This window comes from Aristolochia californica, unplaced genomic scaffold (genome assembly GCF_029961685.1).
Source record: "Aristolochia californica isolate CCGP_79_NKW_82.1479 unplaced genomic scaffold, dmAriCali1.0.hap1 SCAF_3, whole genome shotgun sequence".
Classification (NCBI taxonomy): domain Eukaryota; kingdom Viridiplantae; phylum Streptophyta; class Magnoliopsida; order Piperales; family Aristolochiaceae; genus Aristolochia; species Aristolochia californica.
In genome coordinates, this window is record NW_027181992.1 from 1,743,731 (window position 1) to 1,764,132 (window position 20,402).

A 20,402-nucleotide genomic window follows, 5' to 3' on the forward strand; every position below is an offset into this window, starting at 1 on the left:
AACAGAGAAACATCAAACATACACGGGAGTTTGCAAGGTTTAAACTTCTTTCTCTAATGCTTCTGCTATGCAAATATTCCCTCCTCGTCTTATTTTGTTCTTCAAAAGAATTAAGTATCTAGTCCTGTGAATGAACAAGAAGAAGAAACCAAAACCAAAACAAAAAAAAAACAAAAAAAAAAAACGAAGGAGACAAAAGGGGGAGAAAACAATCACTAATTGCTTGAATTATTCATGGGCTCTTACAGGCATAGATTAAGAGAGAAAATCTGGCACCTCCCACATCATTCTTGGGTAACGATTTCTCCTCCAGCCAGAGTCTACTGTCCAACCCGTTCCTTGGCCTGAACATGAAAACAGCATCCCCAGAAGACGAACTGTTGAAAAACCAATCGTGAACATCCCACATCATGTCAATAGGCAACCCATCCACGAATATCGTCTGGTTCCCTCGGAACTTCCACTGCAATTTCTTCACATGGATCACCTTCTTCTGGTCAATGCAAACAGACAACTCTGGCTCCTTGGCTCCAACATTTTCTCCCATACACTTAATCAAGATATCATGGCAGACACCATGATCCACGAATTGTGCCTTGGTCGAATAAAGGGCCTTACCCGATACATACTCCTTTCGAGCTGTAAGAAAAAATTTCGCAATTGGAGTGGTTATGTTGTATTTCTTCATAACGGCCTCTTCATCCACGTTCCCCAGCAAGAGCACGATCTCGGCGTCTGCTACAACCGCCACGTAGAAATTGTCGATGGGTTCTGGCCCGGCGGCGTATTTGGCTGAAGAAAGATCCCAGTAAACATCAACCTTCGTGCTGCCAGTCTCCAATGATCTCGCCCCCTTCTTCCTCCAAAATTGCCATGAAGTCGTGTCCACTTTGCAGACGCAACAAGGGTCATCGTCGACGTTCACGCTCAATAAATGACCCATTTGATTTCTACACCAGGTGACCGTGATGATGAGTTGTTTTTCGGTAGAGAGTTGGGTTCTGTAGACACAGGCGACTGTGTTTTGGATGGAGCCGGAGCGGGCGGAGTTCCCGGAGCGGGAAGAATCTGACACCTTGATGGCATGCTCGCTGAAGCAGGAAGCGAAGTCTCGCATTATGGAGAAGTTCCCAGATGAAGAAAGATCTGTAACTGTTGAGAGCACTGATTAGAAGAGTCTTCTTCGTCTCTGGCCGCCTTTTCTCAAGCCTCGATGATCTTAAGGGCAGAGAAGGTTCCCCGATCTACTTCTTACTACAAATTTCCTGACTTTGTGGAGACGGGAGCATTTACAGACATGCTGAAAGAGAAGCTAAGAGGAAGAAGTCGAAGCACAGGGAGGTGAAGAAATCCATGATCCAAACATGCCCAACAGTATTTAATCTCACAAAATCTTAGTTGTCCTGCCGCGATGGTGTACCATAATTTTCGGTTACGGAGAAAAGGAAAAAGGAACGATGAGAAGAAAGCCCGCGGCAAGTCTCTATCTCTCCTCTTTCATCTGCGATTAAAAATTGGCATGACCGGGGGGAGGTGAACTGCATCTACTTCTGTCACAATTAAAATTGGACAGTAGGCTGTTAAATCCTGCGGCGGAAATCTCATGACATGTAAAAGACGATAAAGGAAAAGTTTTTTAATGATTTCCACATTTATAATCTTTCCAGTAATGAATATGGTAAGCTAGAAGAAAAATCCCAACAGCAGGATCTTACAGCTCCAATGCCATGGTGTGAAGAAGGGTATCGAATGCGGGGCGTTTGGTTGATGATTGTGGTAGCCATGTGTGTCCCCCCTTATAAAAACCAGACTCTAGTCCCACCAACTCCAACCCAACATAAACCAGCCGAAAGAATCATCCAAAACTTCCAACATTGAATGTGATCCTCTCGCTCGATCATTTGCTTGGCTTCAAGTGCCTTTGCCACCTTTCCGTCTACCTTCCAGTCAAAGGAGGTTCAAATTTCAAACTTCCAGTAACTGCTTGCATCCCATTCTGCGTCTCACGTTTCGTCTTCTGGGTCATTTATCTTGAAAGCCATTCTTCTCTATTTTCTCGACTTGAACTACTGAGAATTTGATTTGTTTCTTTGTTAGTTTCTTACCTCTTTATGCTTAGTTACAGAAGCAGACCGAGTCTGTTACAGAAGAGACTGGTGGTTGAGAAGTTTTACACCAGATTTTCATTCTGACCATATGAAAAGAGGTAATGGGGACCTGAGAGAGATGAGAATGTGTTGCAGGAGGCGTGGATGGAGAATGGGGACCAGTCTCCTTGAATACCTGTAAATTTTTGAAGAAATTGTTACTTCCAGGGAACAATAGAGGAGGCATTAATTTCTCCTTGTTGGATCCCATAATGGTTTAGGCCTCACTTCGTGGGATGTCAGCCTACACATCAATGCCCGGAACATGGGCATGAAGCTGCAGAAAGCCTAAACTGCCTCAAGCTGGCTACAATTATGTTTTTGATTCTAACGATAACTCACCGCCATCGACACTCATTTTGAGAATAAAGTCACAAGTGCAATGGCCAGTTCTGGGTTATTATCAGTTGGTTTATCAAGATTATTCTCTTGTGGCCGCATTAAAAAGTCCAAGAGTGCAAAGGGATCAGAAGTGGGATAATAAAAAACACTAAGGTGCAGCAAACGGGAAAAATCCAAGCAAGAAAATGGACATGGAAGCATCTATCTCATTTATTTAGACAATTCTGAATGAAGTTCCTGTTCCTGCCCTGCCATTAAAGGACAATATAATAAGAATAGAAATGGGTTTTCTAAAAGGAGAAATGTCCAAGCACCGGACAACCTGCAATGACCAGAAAAGCCAGGGAGATGTTATGAGCACCTGAACGTGCACTCCTCTGTAACTCTCTCTGTTATTTTATTTCATTAAATAAAAGATTAGCTTGGTTTTTGCTAACATAGATGGATCCTGGGAAACTTACTCGAGGTCTTACTTTTGACAAAAGCAAATGCTCGACACTGCAAACCAGAGTAAGTCTAATACCCAGATTTTGTTAGAGTTAAAACCAATCAAATCTTAATAGAATCGGCTAATGCGGAAGAAAATCAGGTTCCTGAGAAAGAGGGATCTGCTATCCCTGAAACAGAAATTTTCGATTTCTTCTATTTTCCCCTAGATTTCTGCATGGGACTCCAGTGCTTTCTAGTTTATATAAATAAGGATTAACCAAACTGAAAAAATTAAACGATTAGACGTCTCATCTGCCTATATTTTCAGAATAGAAATGAATCCAGTCGATGAAGATAGTAAATACAAACAACCAGTACAATACTGCAAAGATTTTAAAAAATGGCCATTGTTTACTCATCATAAATGGACACAAGAAAGTCAATTCATATATTTAAACTACAGATACGGCCAGTCTACTCCTTAAACTTTGTTTTAATACTAATGCAGACGAATCAAAGATAGAGACCAATTAAATCCTTGTTTCAATATCGGAGAAGTTGTTCCATTGGTCGGCCATGACTTTGATTAGTTAAAAACGACCTTGCGAAAGCTAATTCAAATTCAATAGCGAGTTTACTTCATCAAATTCCATGTAAATTCATGGGTGGTCTTAAATCAATAGAAAAACTAAGAAAAAATTACAAAAAAAGGAAAAACGAGGAGACAGCAAGAGATTATAAAGAACGCACCGGGTGTCGTAGCAGAGATGCGTGAGTATGTCTGGAGTGAGGAATGGATCGTGAAAACGATTGTTCTTCTACAGGGCTCACCCCAATTAAATAAAGATCCCAAATGTCCGTCCAGTTACTGGCAGTAGAACACAAACTGTCAAATTTCAGCGACGATTCAAATCATCAAATCGACCATGCGAAGTCATCGAGATGAATGCATTCAGCCCACCATCACTTGTCGGCATCATGACTGAAGGCAATTTGGACGAGTAATCTTGTAATGGACCAGGCGTAAATGATAGCTGGATAACTTATAATATTGAGAAGTCACTCATCATTTTGGCACTAAAGAAGAAAAAACAGAGAAGGGGAGGGCACCAGTAATTTTTTTTTTTTTTTTTTCATATTCTAGCTTTTACATCTATTGACAAACAACAACATTAGATATTAAGGGAGCCAAAAGGGTTGAACCTTCGATCATCTTTAAAGTTTGAGGTAAATACGAACAACTATCAAACTTCGATCATATTTCAAGTTTGAACTCGAGCAGAACTCAAATACAAACTAAAACTCAGGGATCTCGAACGGTTTGTGAACCGGTTAAGCTTGGTACCACCCCTAGAGACATCCTTGTTATGCTACCAAGTAGCATCCTTGTTATGCTACCAAGTAGCATAAACTGTAGGAACAACAAAAAGCTTCTTGGACATGTGAGAGCCTTTGATAGGCACTGCAATATGGTTCTTGAAAATGTCAGGGAAATGTGGACTGAAGTCGGTTTCATAAGCAAAACTTGGTGATCGGTTTCCTTAATTATACTCTGGATTCTTTTTTGAATTACTTTACGCTAGATTTTTGTACCTTTTTCCCAATTGTTTGCAGGTACCTAAGACAGGGAAAGGCAAGAAGAAAGCTGGTTCCTGTCAACAAGGATAGATTCATCAGCAAAATGTTTCTTCGGGGGGACTCTGTCATTATAGTTCTTCGGAATCCTTGTCTAAATGATAGAAATTTTTTATATTGGTTCTTAATACAGAAGACTTTAGGTTTTTAAAGAAAACTCATAGATCGACGTTTAGCCCCAATTGACAGAGAGAGAATCTGGTAATTATTATGACGTACATTTTTCATCGTCTTTGAAGGGCCATTAAACCTTCCCATTCAATGGTAAATGGCACCATTCTCCGAAACATATTAATGGCAGGTAAAAAAACATCTAAAAGTTTTCATCGTCAATTGAAGGTCTCGTTTACAGGTATAGACCACCTTCAAAAATGTGCTGTGTAAATTATACATCTAATTACTCCTCTTCCCGTGGGTCTCTCTGGAAAATCAATTACTGATACACTACCAGCATCAAGTTGAAACGATTCCATAGATTCCTGGGATAGATAGATAGATTCAAGCAGTGGCAGATCAGTGCAACATGAACTACAGGATTTCCAACAACGACTACATTCTTCTCTGGCTCCAATGCATCAGACAGTTCAGTAAGAAGTAATTTCCTAGCTTTCTCAGCTTCATCCCATAGTTCTGTTAGACATGTCCTGGTTTAGAATGGAGTAAGGGGGGAGTAGAGAGAACTCATATTTGTGGAGCAGAAATCAGTCCCGGTGTAAAAAAGCTGCTGGAGATAAAATTGAGTAGTACTTGTACAGAGAATGTGTAGACCGTGGAGAGTGAAAACGTCTTGCTTCTCGGACTTCTAAAAGTTCGTTCATTCAATCAGGGACGCAAGGGTTGTATAATTTTGGCCCTGAAAATCTAAGACGTAGTTACGGTTACACAATATGTCCACTCTTTTTTAATATTTCTTTTCAACTTGAAAGGTTGGTTAAAATCTCAATTAAGGAAAAAAATTGAAATAGATACAAGCATTAGATGGTGTTCTACACATTATTCAAAGACCCAGCTAAAACCAGATGAAAGATGGTTTTGTGCAGTCGACACAGAAACCACAAATAGGCAACGCTCATCAGCTTTCAATGAAATAGGAACTCCAAATCCCAAAGCGAAATGCTTTGAGTAGATACTTCGCATAAAATCTCATTGAACATATCTTTCTCAGATTCCATGAGTTTAAATTCAAACATAGTTCCTGAAATAAAAGTCTCGTATCCATGCCATCTTACAATGCAGGCCTTTAAGAAAATGTAAACAACAATTTCCACCTCTATGTGATGGTTACTGACTGAGCATGGAAGTCCTACAGATAACAAACACAAGCCTCTAAAAGTTGGATGATGCTATTTACCCGCTGCTAACCAGAAACCCCTAAACATTGACTGTTATTTAGAAGCTTGCCCAACAAAATTGCTTAATCAGATCATCAGACCAGAGAGAGTTTCGGCTTTTAATAACCTCTGGGTCTGATGAACAAATTGTCTCTTTACCAGTCAAATGCTGACAAAGGAACTGGTTTGATGTGCACCTCTGAAGTTAATGTGTTTTCATTTATTGAAATCCTGACTAATAAAATTGAAGTCACTTTAATCTTCTTCTCTTTCACTAGGGACATCCAACTCCTAGAGCCACTCACACAAATAGAGTTCATTAGAAACATGGATGACCTACATCTACAGAGGTAAAGAAACCAAAATAACAGCTAGGGGCTGAACTAAAGAGTAAACAGCCCAGCACCAAGCTCTCATGATATGAGTCATGAGTGCTGTTTATACATAAAACATCAGTTTAACCACATAATTGACCTTGGTTCTAGCCCGGCTACCAAATTCGGAACTGCCAAATCTTACACATGTTGAGTATCTTGGATATTTTTCTTGACCTGGCCTCTTGCTCTCTTTGAGTAGAGCTGGCTTGAGCTCTTTTTTTCTTATAAAAAGCACCAAAATTTATAAATAACTAAAAGCAGTGCCCCAGAAATTTGTATTCTTCTCTCCTTGTAAGAAGCACCAATATCCTCTCAGGTCTGATGCAATAATTGGAATATCTGATATGAAACCTTAGAGGATATCATGCTTAGCCAGCTAGAGCTTCCAATAGTTTGAAGTCCTATTGGAGTCCTATTACATAATACTTCTACATATCAACTAGCCCCTCCCAGCTTTTAGATACTCAGTAACTGGTTTTGGCAGCATTCAGCAGAGCATTTGTCCTAGTAGTCTCCACTGAGATACTCTGTTGACCTTCAGTGTTCCAACTAGTAGTGTGCAGAAACTTCTACTAAAGCAGACCTAGAGAAGAGCAGGATAACATTTGTCTAGATAACTGTGTTTGTGGTCATTAGTCCAGATTATGCTTTTCCAGCTCCTCCTCCATCGTAACCATGCATCCTCCTTCCTGACGGTGCTCCAAGTAAGATGTTTCAAGTTGTCACATATGCATCATCTAGGATAACCTTCATTCATGTAAATCTCAATGCCCTGCAAACAAGCAGCTGCCTCAGGCTCCCACTATAACTTTCCTCCGGCAGAACAATGGGACATTAAACAGAGACAACTTAATTCTGCCCCTCGAGTTAGTTGCCTAAGGTGCTGCTATCCACTTAGATCAAGATGCATAGATTTTATACTGTGAATGCCCAAAATAAATAAATAAAAGGACAACGGTTTCTCTGTCCCTAATATTTTCTCTCATTCTCTTTCTGGCAAAAATCAGAGTAGTAATGCCTAATATGGATTGGACACATAACCTCAGCCTAAACACCTAATATGGAATCATGGACACGCACAAAAAAATGACATAATTACCAAAATGTTAGAAAAGCAAAATAAGAGCAGCAAGGTAATAGATCACTAGGGTGCTTTAATATGTACAATACAAGAAGGACAACACAGCCGTATCAACATCGAGTGCCCAAATTAATTTTCTCAAATCAATTATCCAATTTCAATCTCTTAGATCACAGAAAGATACTAAAAAAAAGAAGATATGAATCATAGTAGAGTAATAAGAATGAACAAAAGAAGAGCAGCAATGAAAGAGTACTTGAGCGCTGCGACAAGTATAGCAATTGAGATGAAGAAGAGCTGCCAAAGAACTTGAACACTTGCAAAGGTGAGGAGACCGGTCAATGCAACGGCAAGAATGTTTTCAGGATCAGGGTCCAGGAAATCCCGCCATTTTAGATTCAATACAGGCTGCTTTTCTCTTTTCAACTCTTCCCGACCAGTGTTGCCATTTTCCCCCTCAGTTGATTCAGTTCTTGAATCTTCATTTTGGGCAAAAGGGACTAATTTCCTTCTTTTCTTGAGGGAACCACTCCAACTTTGAGGGCGGAAAGAAAAGCTAGAGTACTTACAGTAATAACAAGGTAGGGCTTGGGAAATTCCAGGAAGAGAAAAAATTGCTGAGCTTGCCACCATCCTTTAGCACTTTCCTAAGTCTAGAGAAAAGTAGGGTGATTGCGTCTCGGGTGGTGCTGAGAAAACCTGCGAACCAGAGACCTCGGAGTTGAACGTCAAACGTCCGAGAGACCTCTCAGCCCGCGGGGCCGGAAAGGCAGAAAGCTACAGGCCTTCCTACCGATAAGCATTTCATAAAATTTTAATCACCCTGAAATTGGTATTTACAGGCCGCCGGTTTTGTGCAGTAATTAAAATGGCGAATTTTTATTTTTTACTAAGTTATTATTATTATTATTATTATTATTATTGATTGATTTTTTGGTTGCCAGTATAAAATAACAAAAAATTAGATAAAATATTTATATTTATACTATAAATAAAAAATTATAAATAATAAACAAAATATAAACTTGAAGTAACTAGTTTTTGAGTTATTTCCCATAAACGAGACTTCAATTGGTAGACTGGTTTATTTTCTACGAGATTGAAAGTTGGTCAGACACCACCAAAGACTATTAATAAATGAGAGCAATGGTCATAACCATGGGTCACGTCTTGTTAGTTCTGGTTGGTTGTGCTGTTCTAAGTCAAATCCACATGGCCCGCTGAGATAGTATTCAAACAATGGGGGCTGATGGGAAGGATAAATCGAACCATCTCTTCTAGCAAATTTGAACTCAGTTAATCTTTGTAAGAACAAAAGGCTCAGCAACCTCATTCAACTGAAGACAGAAACCAGAAACAAAGAAAATGGATGCATTTCCCACAACTCGTACTCTTATTTAATTGCCCACTTGGACTCTCTCTCTCTCTCTCTCTCTCTTCGTTAATTCTTACCAGAAGTCAACCTCTTCTCCTTTCTTCCTCTTGCTTTTCATAAATACAAGATCTAGTTGGGAAGCATCATCATCCACCACAGGGGCAAGGGGAAGAGTTTTTCTTTGTCTAACAAACAGATAGGGAAGTTGACCGGTTTTCTTCAGGTAAATAGCTTACAGAGCATTAGGTGGAGTGGCGTGGACCTTCTGCAGCTGCTGCTGCTGAAGGAGGTCGAACCTGACTTGTCTGTAGCTTCAAGGCATAAGACAAAGATTGAAGAAACCTTCGATACGTGCTGTACAGAAGAGAGATAACAGGATCAGACATACTCTGTAATCGATCTTGTAAAATATTAACGAAGTCGTGCACTGCTCACCCTGCACATGAAGATTTTCTTACTAAGAATAATATAGTGAAGAGTAGTTTAACACTACCGAACTAATAGCATCTGCACGTTGATTTCCGATAGAAGAAGAGAAAAGGACACTATCCAGTCTCCTTATAATATAAATTCTCTCGTCTTCTTTTTTATCTCCATTTATTCTCTATCCCATTCACTTCCCGCCATGAAGAAAGGGCAGCTGGCCTGCCTTCACCTCTTGCTTCTTTTCCTTTCAACGGGGTCTCAGGTCTTCGCCTCCTCGACAGAAATCCTAAGAGGTTTCTCGGTCATCCCTGATCCTTCAATCTCTCGCTTCCAAACCCTTCTTGCCGATTCCAGCTCCGAGTTTTCCCTGGCTTTCCTTCGACTTGGCGGCTCTCATCTCGCACTCGCCGTCGTCCACTCGCCCTCTGGCAAGCCCGTCTGGCTCGCCAACCCGGAGCTCACAGCTCGGTGGTCCTCTCATACCACCCTTTCCTTCAACGGCGATCTTGTTCTCTCCGACGCCCGCTCGGGAGTGTTTTGGTCCTCGAAAACCGATGGCGAGAGTCTCCGCCTCCGCGGCGGCAATCTCCAGGTCCTGGGCGCTGGCTCTTCTGTCCTCTGGCAGAGCTTCGATTTCCCCACTGATACCCTCCTCGTGAACCAGAACTTTACAGCGAATATGACTCTTCGGTCGCCCAACGGGCTCTACTCCATGAGGATCGAACACGATTATCTGGGTCTCTTCGCGGAGTTCGAGCGAGGGACGAGTCAGCTCTACTGGAAGAGGACAGCCATGCAGGCGAAAGCCCTGATTGTGGACGGACTCGGACCGATCTACGCTCGAGTTGATCCGCACGGTTTCTTTGGCGTATACCAGACGGAGAAGGCGCCCGTCGACGTTCTGGCCTTCTCAAGCTACTACCGTGCCGTAAATGGCACAAGAAGGCTTCGGATGGAGTCGGACGGTAATCTTCGAGCTTACTATTGGAACTTCGGTAAGTGGGTGCTGGATTTCTCGGCGATTCAAGAACCATGCGGGCTGCCGAGCGAGTGTGGACCCTATGGTCTCTGCTTACCCGACGCCGGCTGCGCCTGTCTGGACGACCGGGTGAAGTACGGGCCCGGGGGGTGCTCTCCGGAGTTCGAAGAGTTCTGCCAGAAAGACAAAAAGAAAGTCGAGTTCCAGGTGGTGCAAAGAACAGACGTGGATCTGAAATACAAGAAGCTGGTTGCTTCGGAGAAGGTGGCGTCGGCAGAGGAGTGCGAGCGGAGGTGCGTGCAGAACTGCAGCTGCTGGGCAGCACTCTACAGTAACTCGTCGGGGGTGTGCTACCGGGTGGATTTTCCGGTCAGGACTGTGGTGGCATCGGCGGAGGTGGGGAAGGTGGCATTCTTCAAAGTGAGAAGGAGAGAGAAGGAATTAGGCGTTGGGAAAGCGGGAGTTTGGGGATTCGTTTGTGGGGCGGCAGCGTTAAGTGGGGTGGCGGGTTTGGTGGCTTACAGAGTCCGGAGGTGGCGAAGAGAAAGAAGATCCAACGGACTGTTAGGTGAAGAAGGATTAGAGCCTGGCCCTTACAGGGATCTCAAGGAGACAGAAATTGGAGTAGAGCTTTGTAATAAGAAATAGACGAACAACATTTTTTTTTTTTGTTCTTTCCTTTTTGTACAACGGATTTTCGTTTGTTTAATATGGTAAACACTTCATACGTTATAACTAGATTTTCTTTTCCACGATCCATTTGGATCATAATTTTGGAACAGACTTCAGATTTCTCAGCTGAGACAGAGCTACAATGAAAATTTCAGTAGTAAGACTGCCTCTCTTCTGAAGTAAGACGAGACTACTGAAAATCCGTTTTCGATTATGATTTTTTCTTGCCTGTTTTTCTCTTTCTCTCTTTTATTAATGGGACAGACAAGCACGGAAGGGAGACACAAGGTGCCTTCCCTGTCCCACCTGATACTTTTTGACGACTTAATTGGCTTAAAGCAGCCATATGATGTTTGCAGTGACGGTATCTCCACTTTGTCTTCTTGTTTTATTGCAAATGGGTTGGATAGATTAACAATATCTGTCTATTTCAATTTTCGCAGATCGCAAACCGAATCGACTTTGGGGCCCTGACCTAAAAAATATTAACAGCTAAGCTGTAGATAAACCAAATGTATTTAGAATCCAACTGTACAAAAAAAACTGGGGTTAAAATGAAGGAAAGAGTAAGGTAGCCAACAACCAAGAGAATAAAAAAAAAAAAAAAGTTGAAATCTGACAATACAAAGAATCTAGAACAAGAACACTCCTTACTACTGGAAACAAAGCCGTAATCCAGCCAAACTCTTACAAGGGTAATCATTACTATACAGAACCAGGCATTTACAGAAGATGGAATTATCTCAGACCCAAATAACCAGAAAAATCTGCATTGAACTTGTATTGTTATATGAAAAATATAAAACATGATCACACAAGTAGAATATTCAGCCACAATTTTTGAGCCTGCACGTATCTACTTCAGCTGAATATTCATTGGCAAATGGGATGTCTTAACTAAAACTAATGCCCCAGACAGCAGGGTCTTGAACCAGAGGTGAAAGCACATTCCAACAACGTACCTGGTTGGCAGAAAATGGTAGGACTCACAACAGCAAATCAAGATCGGCAAGATGGGAGACTGAGGCCCCCACAACACACAGCAATTATTATGTACAGCAACACAACAATGAGGCATGTCAAGCAAGCCCTGCAGCAAGTTAAAAGTTGCGAGTTAAAGCTTGTAAATTAGACAAGCGGCCATTCACAGACAAAGACCAAAGAAAGGTTCTTCAAGAGTGCTAGAGATTTTTTAGTGAGGTAAGAGTATCAAAACTTAAAAAGTTGATTTTTTTAAAGCACTACTAACATATCCAATGAAGAAAAGATGGTGGCATCCTTCCTCACAAACTCCTCCAACAACAAAATGGTGTGATATGCCTATACTCACAGTAGCTTAGCATTTTTCATCCATAGAGCTTGTGAAAGCCGCCTTGATTGCTTTTTGAAGTGAAAAGTACTATCTTGCATTGTTGCTGTCTTGTCAACAAGAAGCTCAATACGATCACCCCTTTCTAGGATTTTTTCAATATTGTCCACCATGATGGAGCGTATCTGTAAACCAAAAATATAATTTGACAATCAGCAAAACACTGAGACCACATAAGAGCATAAGAAAAACCAATATACATCTTAACAAATTGGAATAACAATATTTCTCTCATCAAAGAAGAACAATCAGCTATCCATAAATTAGAACATCTGACACAACCAGAATAAAACAACTGTAGTACAAAACATGATGTTAAGCAACACTTGAAGGGCAGATCATGTATACCAACAGTGACTGCACAGAACTTGAATAAAATGAAACTTGCTAATTCCTAAAATAACCAAATAAACAAATAAAATGAAAAAATAAACACATGTTCTTCTGGATTTTAACAAAGCAATAGCGAGGGTATTTCATCTCCAGCATAACTTTTCAGCGAATATTTCATGACACCCAATTCCAATTGAGAAACATGTAAAATTCTTCCCAAACAGTAGGTCCTTCAAAAAGATTCTTAAAGAGAGATCAGGTTACATCGTCGGAATTGTGCTCCTACTTCACAATAATATGGTTCTGTAAATGACATTTAAGAGACTTTCAAATAGACAGTTGGCCAAAGGGCAGATAAAGCCTTGTAAAAGTTCAACCTAGCAGTTGAACTTGCAAAATGATAGGGTACATGGAAGAGGATTCAGATCCTAAGCTTCAAAATAGTTGAAAGGCTCCAATAATGATAACAATGTCACAGCTATAGCAGTATCTAATGATTTGTATATCTTATGGTCCTCAGAGGAATTGACATGTAAGCAAGAGGCTGCTCTATATGAAAATTTAACTAATAACAACAAATTATATGCATAACAATGCAAGCAAGTCTTCGATCCTCCGTTGGTTTCTGAATTCACTGCATCCACAAACTGTGCAGTGTGCCTTTTGGGTGATTGAGTTATCAATGAAGTGATTCAACTTTCACAAGTAAACACTTCTTCTTCTTCTTCTTCCTTTTTTCCTTTTTCTTTTTTTCAGAAAAAAAGGGTTCAACTCTCTCACTAGTGAACTTGACTAATGTTATCGTTGCTATCATCACAATGAAGTAATAATAGCAATGCTTGAATTGCAGCTCAGGTTTGTAGAATTATCATCATCTTTTTTATGGAGTAAAAAGTTACACACAAAGGGAAAAAAAGGATTCCAGCCACATCTAGACCTTGAATATGCGTTGTTTGAGGTGAGCGGAGATTAAATAAAGGAGGCCCCTATCAGAAATCTTACTGTGAAAAGAGAAAAAAATGACAACAGAAGTTCAATGTAGTCTAGCAGGCAATAAAACAAGAGCAGAAGTAGGGCAGTAAACATAAGGACCTCAAGGGGTAATGGTTGTTTTGTCATGGTTACCTGTGCATAAATGAGTAAAAAATGGGTAAATGAAAGGCTTCATAGATAACAAATAAAATTAAAAATATGACAAAAAACTACGTATAATATTAAGACCAAAATAAGATGTACAACTGTTAACTACATAGATTCTTAAGTTCTATTTACCTAAACATTCTTTAGAATTAAGTTAGTTAAACAAATAATAAGAGGTTCTTGCTTTGCACTTACTTGGAAGGAATTGAAACTTAGAAAACTACCCTTCTCTGCAATCGATTTATAAGATATGGAATGACCTTTAACCATAGTAAGCACTATGCAGGTAAACATCTAATCTTACCCCAAATCCTTATGCAGATAGGATTTTTGTTCCATATGCATAAATAAATAGACAGATAAAAACAGTTGAACAGGTAATAGGGTCAAGCTGCCATTCCTACCAAAGAAAAATTAAAAAACATAAACACTACGAGTTACAATTGAGATAAGGTGGGGGCGGCATCGGTTTGACTTTAGCATTCAAAGTTGGATATCCATGTGCTGAATAGAGAAAAGAAAAAATAGCCAAAACAAGCAAAGAGAAACATAAAATAATTGCACTTGAAATCCCAGCATATTCATGGTATCCTCTTCAAGAAATAAATGCAAGAGTCAATTGAAACTTGCCTCGCCAACTTCACCCCGCACACGGTTGAGAGCATCTGAGTTTGGGTTGCTGGAGAAGTACTCCATCTGCTGGTGCAGAACTCTACAGAACTCATCATTCATTGCATATGCTGGAGCTGAGTGAGCAACTCTTCCATAATTCTTCATGAATCTCATGTGAACATCCTCCAAATAAGCAAAAGGAATTCTTCCTAAAACCAAGAGGAACACATAAAAACCCTAGATAAACTAGTTAGGGACAAAGAAAGGAGAAGTTGGTTTCCAGTTTCAAACTGACATTAGTTATAAAAAAAAATTACATATGAGGCACAACGAAAGAGATCTAATAAAAAAACTAGTTAATAAGATACTCACAAGTCAAGTTATCAATGTGTGGCAACCTATGTCATAGCAAAATATGGCAAAATGCATGCACATGCACCCTAAGGGCATCAGGGAACGTGAAAAGCCAAAAAACGTTTAAGCATCCAATAGTTTGTAGTAAAACAAGTAAAAGATCAAATATGAGAACACCTCACAGAAGTTAATTCAATATGAACTTATATAAGGTTAAAATGATTGTAGAAATAAATTCTGAGCCATCAGCATAAGGTAAATCATGTATTGTCATATGTCTCACTATAAACCAACATACTATTTTTCAGCATACAGGTTTCAAACCAATATATTTAATAAAAGACTCCATAATTTACTTAAGCAAACCTGAATAGAAGGAAAATAGAATATTAGGCACAATACATGGTACAAATAAAACAGAAATATCCTTAAAAACTAGATATACCCAAACGGAAACAGGCAAAAGTCCTTTTCTCTCTAGTTTAAAATTAAGACAAAAAAATTGTTTAGCATAAAACGTGAAGAGATGGCATGACAGTGCAGCAAACTAAATCAAGCAAAAAGGATCTTCCTCTGGAGAGCCTTTCTGAATGGGTGCTGAAGCTAACTTTATTTTCTCTCGCAATAAAGCTATCACTTAATTCAGTTTTTTAAACAACCCTTCTGAAGAGAGTGATGCAAGTTAAGTATATCTCATCAGACTCTTTGTTTTCTCGAAAAGATGAATTACAAAACGATACTACGATGAAGCAGGCACCGAAACCACTCAGCCATCTATCTAGCCTCATAAGCTCAACAGTTAAAAAGCAACATATAAAGACAAAGAATGCCTCAGCAAAGATTTTTAAGAGGAAATCCCGAGAGACAAACACTTTAAACAGAGACTACATCTTAAAGGAGGTTGCTCTAGCGTTTTGTTACTTCCACCCAGTTGCTAAACTCTGTCTCTTATGCCTATCTATTCAGTTATCTGATCTTAAAAGTACCAAGTTTGACAAGTGATAGCAAATCCGAGACGAAAATTCCCCTATCATTTTCTGTAAAAAGCAGTTTGAATTTCAACAAGAATCAATCCTTTATGAAAATCTACACTATCTGAGCATATATCACCGCAGTAGAACGCTTCGCCTATAAAAAAATTGTAAAAATGAAGAACAAAATTTGCATAAGTTACAAAGAAGTAGATTCACGAATTGAATTAAGACAGTTGACACTCACTTCCAAAGGTATCATTTGCCATGCAGAGGAAGGTTATTCCATCCGATCGAAGAAGATGAAATATATACCGATCTTGTGAGAAACTGACCCTTGAGTCAGAATCAGAGGGAAGTTTCTCAAGGATCCGGCGAGCGACAGCGCCGGTGTTACCAGTGACAGCGCTAAATTCAGACAGGACCACCGTTCCTCTCGCTACAACCGCGTAGAGGATCGCCATTGGAGCTGCAGATTGGAAGCTTCGTCTGCTTCGATTAAGATGTCATGAGAAGATGAAGCTCGGGGTGGGTGCTAGGGGATTTGACTATCCGAGGACGGTTGCGGCGAACGGGGAGTGGGGAAACTCGCCGCGCAACCCGACGGTCCACGAGTGAGAGCCCACTCCAGCAAATAGGAGCATTGATTAGATCATAATTGTGTGGTCCCACTTATCAACCGTGAATCGATGGTCCAAATCTGCCCAGTCTACCTAATCCGACTCAGAGGCTCTATGTCATTCATCGACCAAGATCAACTTTGTTTTATCTCGACCCGGCCCACGTGGTAATTATTGACAACTCAACCCGGCTTTCAAGCAGATAAGTGCCAGCCAAGGCCCAAGGGTCGGTTACGTGGAAATCAATTTCTAGAACATTGATTTCCTATGTTGTATGAAATTGATTTCCTATAGAGTATTTGACCGAGTAAAGGAGGGAAAATAGAGTTTTGAGGGTCGAACTTCGGAAACATTGATTTCCAAAAGCAGAAATCCTCAGTCACCTTTAGGGGTAGTTTTGACATTTCAAAATTTTGAGGCTTCATGTCATGTCCGGAAGGAGAATCCTCGCAGAAATACCCGCCGGGCATTTACGTAGAATACAAAGCTTCAAATCGAATAAACTTTGAATTTCAGAGCTGACAGCAGAGCCAAAGGATAGAGGGCCGTCTTTGGTAGCTTGTTAAATTCGTCCATCTCGCCACGATAACCATGGTAAGCTTTTTTTTTTTTTTTGTTATTATATACTCTAGAGGAGATCTGTTCATCTATGTCATTAGGAGTTAAGAGGCGAATTCGTAGAATCCCGGTTACACTTGTCGGGACGGAAATTTTCACATTTCTTCGGGATCGCAAATTCTGAATATTTTTAAATCGTTAATGTTACTTATTTGTGACGATTGCGGCAAATTAGTGTTCAATTTGAAGCCTTTGCTAATTATATCTGACATATGCTGCAAATTAGTGTTCTTTGGAGCCTTTTTGTGATCCGCTTTTCCGTCCGTCTTTCATGACGCTTGATGTGTGAAATAGTTGCTCTCAATTGTATTTTATGAAAAATTTCAACCAGATCTTGTTTTTCATTTTTAGCTGGTAATTACATGAAGCTGTTTATATGTTTATTTAGTCGATGTTTTGAAAAAAAATGTCCCTATTATCAGAACGACATATTATGGTGGTTAGTGTTCTGATCTATGAGATATGGTTGGCTTTTTTAATTCGTAGTTTTTATTTTCTCAATGCTCTATTTGCATTCCGCGTTAAAAAGTAAGAAAATGAAGTGCTAAATGATGTGTCTTCTAATTATGTAGTGGAATTTATTTTTTCATCTCTGTGTAATTTATTTATCCGGCTGGGGACAAAACTGTTTTCTTGAAGAAATAAAAACCCAACGAGTATTCTGCACTGAAATTCCTTTGTGCTTTGAAATTTTGTACTCTATAAAGCTGCTGCATATTTTGAACTTCACTATCTAGCTCTTCAGCTATCTTCATTACTTCCATAGGTTTCCTGAATTAATATCTTGTAGTGAGGACTGGAAAAGAAAAAAAAAAGGTAAGCTTTCTTTTATTTTTCTTTTCTTTTTTTTGTTCGCTGAAACTTGTTTGGTATCCTCCTAAAGTTGTGCCATGTCTCTTTAGATATCAATATTTTTTATTTGTTTCCTTCTTGCTGCAGATGCTCTACCAAGTTGTTCTAAATTTATCCCATAAGAAGTCCCTTACATTTTTTTCTGTATTTTCTGTATTTTCTGATACTATATCCAGATGAATTCATTAACATGTTCTAAGAAACTCTATAAGAGTTTTCTAGAATTAGCTTTCCATCAGTCTGTGTTTTAATAAAACTTCAGTTTGATATATGCCATTTTAAGACATGTGCTGACTCGTGGAACGTGCCTTGTTTTTCTAGATTCGTTTTGTACTTCTTATTAGTCGCCAAGGAAAGGTGCGGCTAACAAAATGGTATTCCCCCTACGCACAGAAGGAAAGATCCAAGGTGATTGCTCTGACTCTAAGTCCACATGTCAATCTTTTGGTGTTTGTTGATCCCTGCAATAGTAATGTTTTAATGTCTCTTGACTTTCCACATGCTTGGATTTAATAAAAATCAATTCCCTATGGATATTCGAAGGGTGTACTTACTATATCTAAACTTTGTTATAATCAAATTACCATTGGCCATAAATTGAACAATTTTATTGAACGTTAAGGTATTTGCCTGAAACATTTCTATCTTTATTTATGATTATGGATTAAAAGTGGATGAACAGTGATTCTTAAGAGTGCAACTACTAGAATAATGGCAGCTCTTTAGTTTGCTCAGAATTATGACCTGACCAGCTTTAGGATAAGTACAATAATTTCTTCTGGTTCTCTTCTGTATTTATACTGGACCACTCCACTGAATACTTTTGACAGACCACTGGATTTCCTTTTGCCATTTTAACATCAATATTATGTATGACTTGTTAGCGTTGCAAAGTTCTAGAGATGGAACAATGTAGATTTCCTGAGCTCTTACAAGTGCTGGTTCTATCCCGGCCAAGCAACCTTTAAGACGTAGGTGGGAATAGTGAAACTTTGACAAAGGGAACAAGAAGGGTAGAGGAATTGGTCGACTCATCAGGCTCATGACCTGAAGACTGGAAGTTTGAATCTTGTCCCCACCTAATCACTTGAGATGCTGGGCGAGCTGGCTCCAGTGACACCATACCAGCCAAGTATACAAAATGAAGTTCGTCATTAAAAAAGCGATGGTTAGTCCTGTTGTCGGGTTGGCAGATATTGTTGTTAGGTATTTCTCATTGGGGCTTAGGGTTAGGTTGGAAGGGCTCACAGCACTGTTGTGTAAATCTACTACCTTGCCAAGTCCTGAAGTGCACTAATGAGAATATGTGTAAAAAAATTTGCTAGTTTGGCTTCTGTTGGTTTGTAATGGTAGGTTGTGAACAACGAGGGCATCATTATATAAATTTCTATATTTCTACATGTTTATTTCCTTTATGGGTTTGTGTAGGTAATCCGGGAGTTGAGTGGTGTTATTCTCACCCGCGGTCCAAAGTTGTGTAATTTTGTTGAATGGAGAGGCTACAAAGTTGTATATAAAAGGTTCGACTACTTAACATTAGTGAAATTTATTTGTTCTTTCTGCTATAAGTTTTCATATTTATTTATCCCTATAGTTGAAAAAAAATAATGTGTTGTTACATGAGAGACTGAGATATGGATAAAAAGAATGTGAGTAAAGTTCATTTGAAGGAAAATATGTGCAAATTCCTCACAGATAAGGAAGTGACATTCTGTTCTTACATACAAGTGCAGGTATGCGAGCCTCTACTTCTGCATGTGCATTGATCCAGATGATAATGAACTTGAAGTTCTCGAAATAATTCACCATTTTGTTGAGATACTAGACCGCTATTTCGGGAGCGTGAGTCAACTGACAGCCAATCATATGTTGGATTCTTATTGTATATGATATGTAATCATTTTATACGATTGTATCTTATTCTGCTAGATTCTTTTCAGGTTTGTGAGTTGGACCTAATTTTTAATTTTCACAAGGTAACACTTCTTTCATATCATTTTCTCCGCAGAACATTTTATTTCCATTTTCTAAACTTTCTTAATCGTGGTGCTTTGCACAATTTCTAGGCCTACTACGTACTTGATGAGCTTCTCATTGCCGGTGAACTTCAAGAGTCAAGCAAGAAAACAGTTGCACGAGTAATAGCTGCACAGGTAATTTTGTTGAACTATGTTATTATTTTCTTCTCTTTTCAAACCTTTGTCTCAACTGTAGTGGGCCGGCACCTGAATCCTCTATCTTCCATCCCTATCAATTAATTGCTAACTCCACATAGAAACCGGTGACAATTTCCATCTATGCGGCAGTCCTGGACCAACACTTGAATATCGAGTAGCAGAGTTGCTCACATGATTCGAGTATTTGCCTTTTTTATTTGTATATGACAAACGGTTCTTTCAGGATTCATTGGTGGAGACTGCAAAGGAGCAGGCTAGTTCGATCAGCACTATAATCGCCCAAGCTACAAAGTAGCGTAGCGTGTGCCTGAATTTTGTACTTTTCCTACTCTTGTGGGCTCAGTAGTATGATAAAGGTTCAACCCTTGAACAGTGAACACTTGCTGTTATCTTTTTCAAGAAAAAAAATTATTCTCAGTGTGGCATATCTTGTCAATCTATGTTTTTTCTCTGTAAAACACGCCAAGTTTTTTTACAGTAGTACAAACACCTAGAGAAGGCATCGTTCCTTTTACTTCGAAGAATCCATTCCATACATTCTGTACATTTTCTTCTTAAATTT

General features: G+C 39.5%; 4 protein-coding genes across 4 annotated transcripts; 2 read left to right on the forward strand and 2 right to left on the reverse strand.

Moving 5' to 3' along the window:
- Window positions 1-29: 29 nt before the first annotated feature.
- LOC137959764 (uncharacterized) lies at window positions 30-1,528 on the reverse strand. The gene has a single exon (XM_068807110.1). It carries the CDS (start codon window positions 1,115-1,117, stop codon window positions 233-235), a length of 885 nt encoding a protein of 294 aa, XP_068663211.1. The 5' UTR covers window positions 1,118-1,528; the 3' UTR covers window positions 30-232.
- Window positions 1,529-9,342: 7,814 nt separating this feature from the next.
- On the forward strand, window positions 9,343-10,770 carry LOC137958561 (PAN domain-containing protein At5g03700-like). The gene has a single exon (XM_068805622.1). It carries the CDS (start codon window positions 9,343-9,345, stop codon window positions 10,768-10,770), a length of 1,428 nt encoding a protein of 475 aa, XP_068661723.1.
- Window positions 10,771-11,427: 657 nt separating this feature from the next.
- LOC137959821 (vesicle-associated membrane protein 714-like) lies at window positions 11,428-16,161 on the reverse strand. Its single transcript, XM_068807190.1, has 4 exons — window positions 15,821-16,161; window positions 14,267-14,457; window positions 12,125-12,288; window positions 11,428-11,884 (listed from the first exon to the last, which is right to left on the reverse strand). The coding sequence occupies exons 1-4, from the start codon at window positions 16,035-16,037 to the stop codon at window positions 11,794-11,796; spliced, it is 663 nt and encodes a 220-aa protein (XP_068663291.1). The 5' UTR covers window positions 16,038-16,161; the 3' UTR covers window positions 11,428-11,793.
- A 476-nt stretch (window positions 16,162-16,637) lies between these two features.
- On the forward strand, window positions 16,638-20,364 carry LOC137959187 (AP-1 complex subunit sigma-2). Its single transcript, XM_068806546.1, has 7 exons — window positions 16,638-16,787; window positions 17,985-18,071; window positions 19,092-19,183; window positions 19,397-19,505; window positions 19,604-19,639; window positions 19,730-19,816; window positions 20,064-20,364. The coding sequence occupies exons 1-7, from the start codon at window positions 16,785-16,787 to the stop codon at window positions 20,133-20,135; spliced, it is 486 nt and encodes a 161-aa protein (XP_068662647.1). The 5' UTR covers window positions 16,638-16,784; the 3' UTR covers window positions 20,136-20,364.
- The last annotated feature ends 38 nt before the right edge of the window (window positions 20,365-20,402 follow it).

What these genes read in the sequence shown, in the direction of transcription:
- LOC137959764 (XM_068807110.1), bottom strand. Translation starts at nt 1,117, where the DNA reads ATGCGAGACTTCGCTTCCTGCTTCAGCGAGCATGCCATCAAGGTGTCA.
- LOC137958561 (XM_068805622.1), top strand. Translation starts at nt 9,343, where the DNA reads ATGAAGAAAGGGCAGCTGGCCTGCCTTCACCTCTTGCTTCTTTTCCTT.
- LOC137959821 (XM_068807190.1), bottom strand. Translation starts at nt 16,037, where the DNA reads ATGGCGATCCTCTACGCGGTTGTAGCGAGAGGAACGGTGGTCCTGTCT. An exon ending in TGCGGGGTGAAGTTGGCGAG is followed by an intron (nt 12,289 to 14,266) that starts GCAAGTTTCAAT and finishes TTTGGTTTACAG; the next exon opens with ATACGCTCCATCATGGTGGA. An exon ending in ATGAAAAATGCTAAGCTACT is followed by an intron (nt 11,885 to 12,124) that starts GTGAGTATAGGC and finishes AACTTGCTGCAG; the next exon opens with GGCTTGCTTGACATGCCTCA.
- LOC137959187 (XM_068806546.1), top strand. An exon ending in CACAGAAGGAAAGATCCAAG is followed by an intron (nt 18,072 to 19,091) that starts GTGATTGCTCTG and finishes GGGTTTGTGTAG; the next exon opens with GTAATCCGGGAGTTGAGTGG. An exon ending in TAGACCGCTATTTCGGGAGC is followed by an intron (nt 19,506 to 19,603) that starts GTGAGTCAACTG and finishes GATTCTTTTCAG; the next exon opens with GTTTGTGAGTTGGACCTAAT.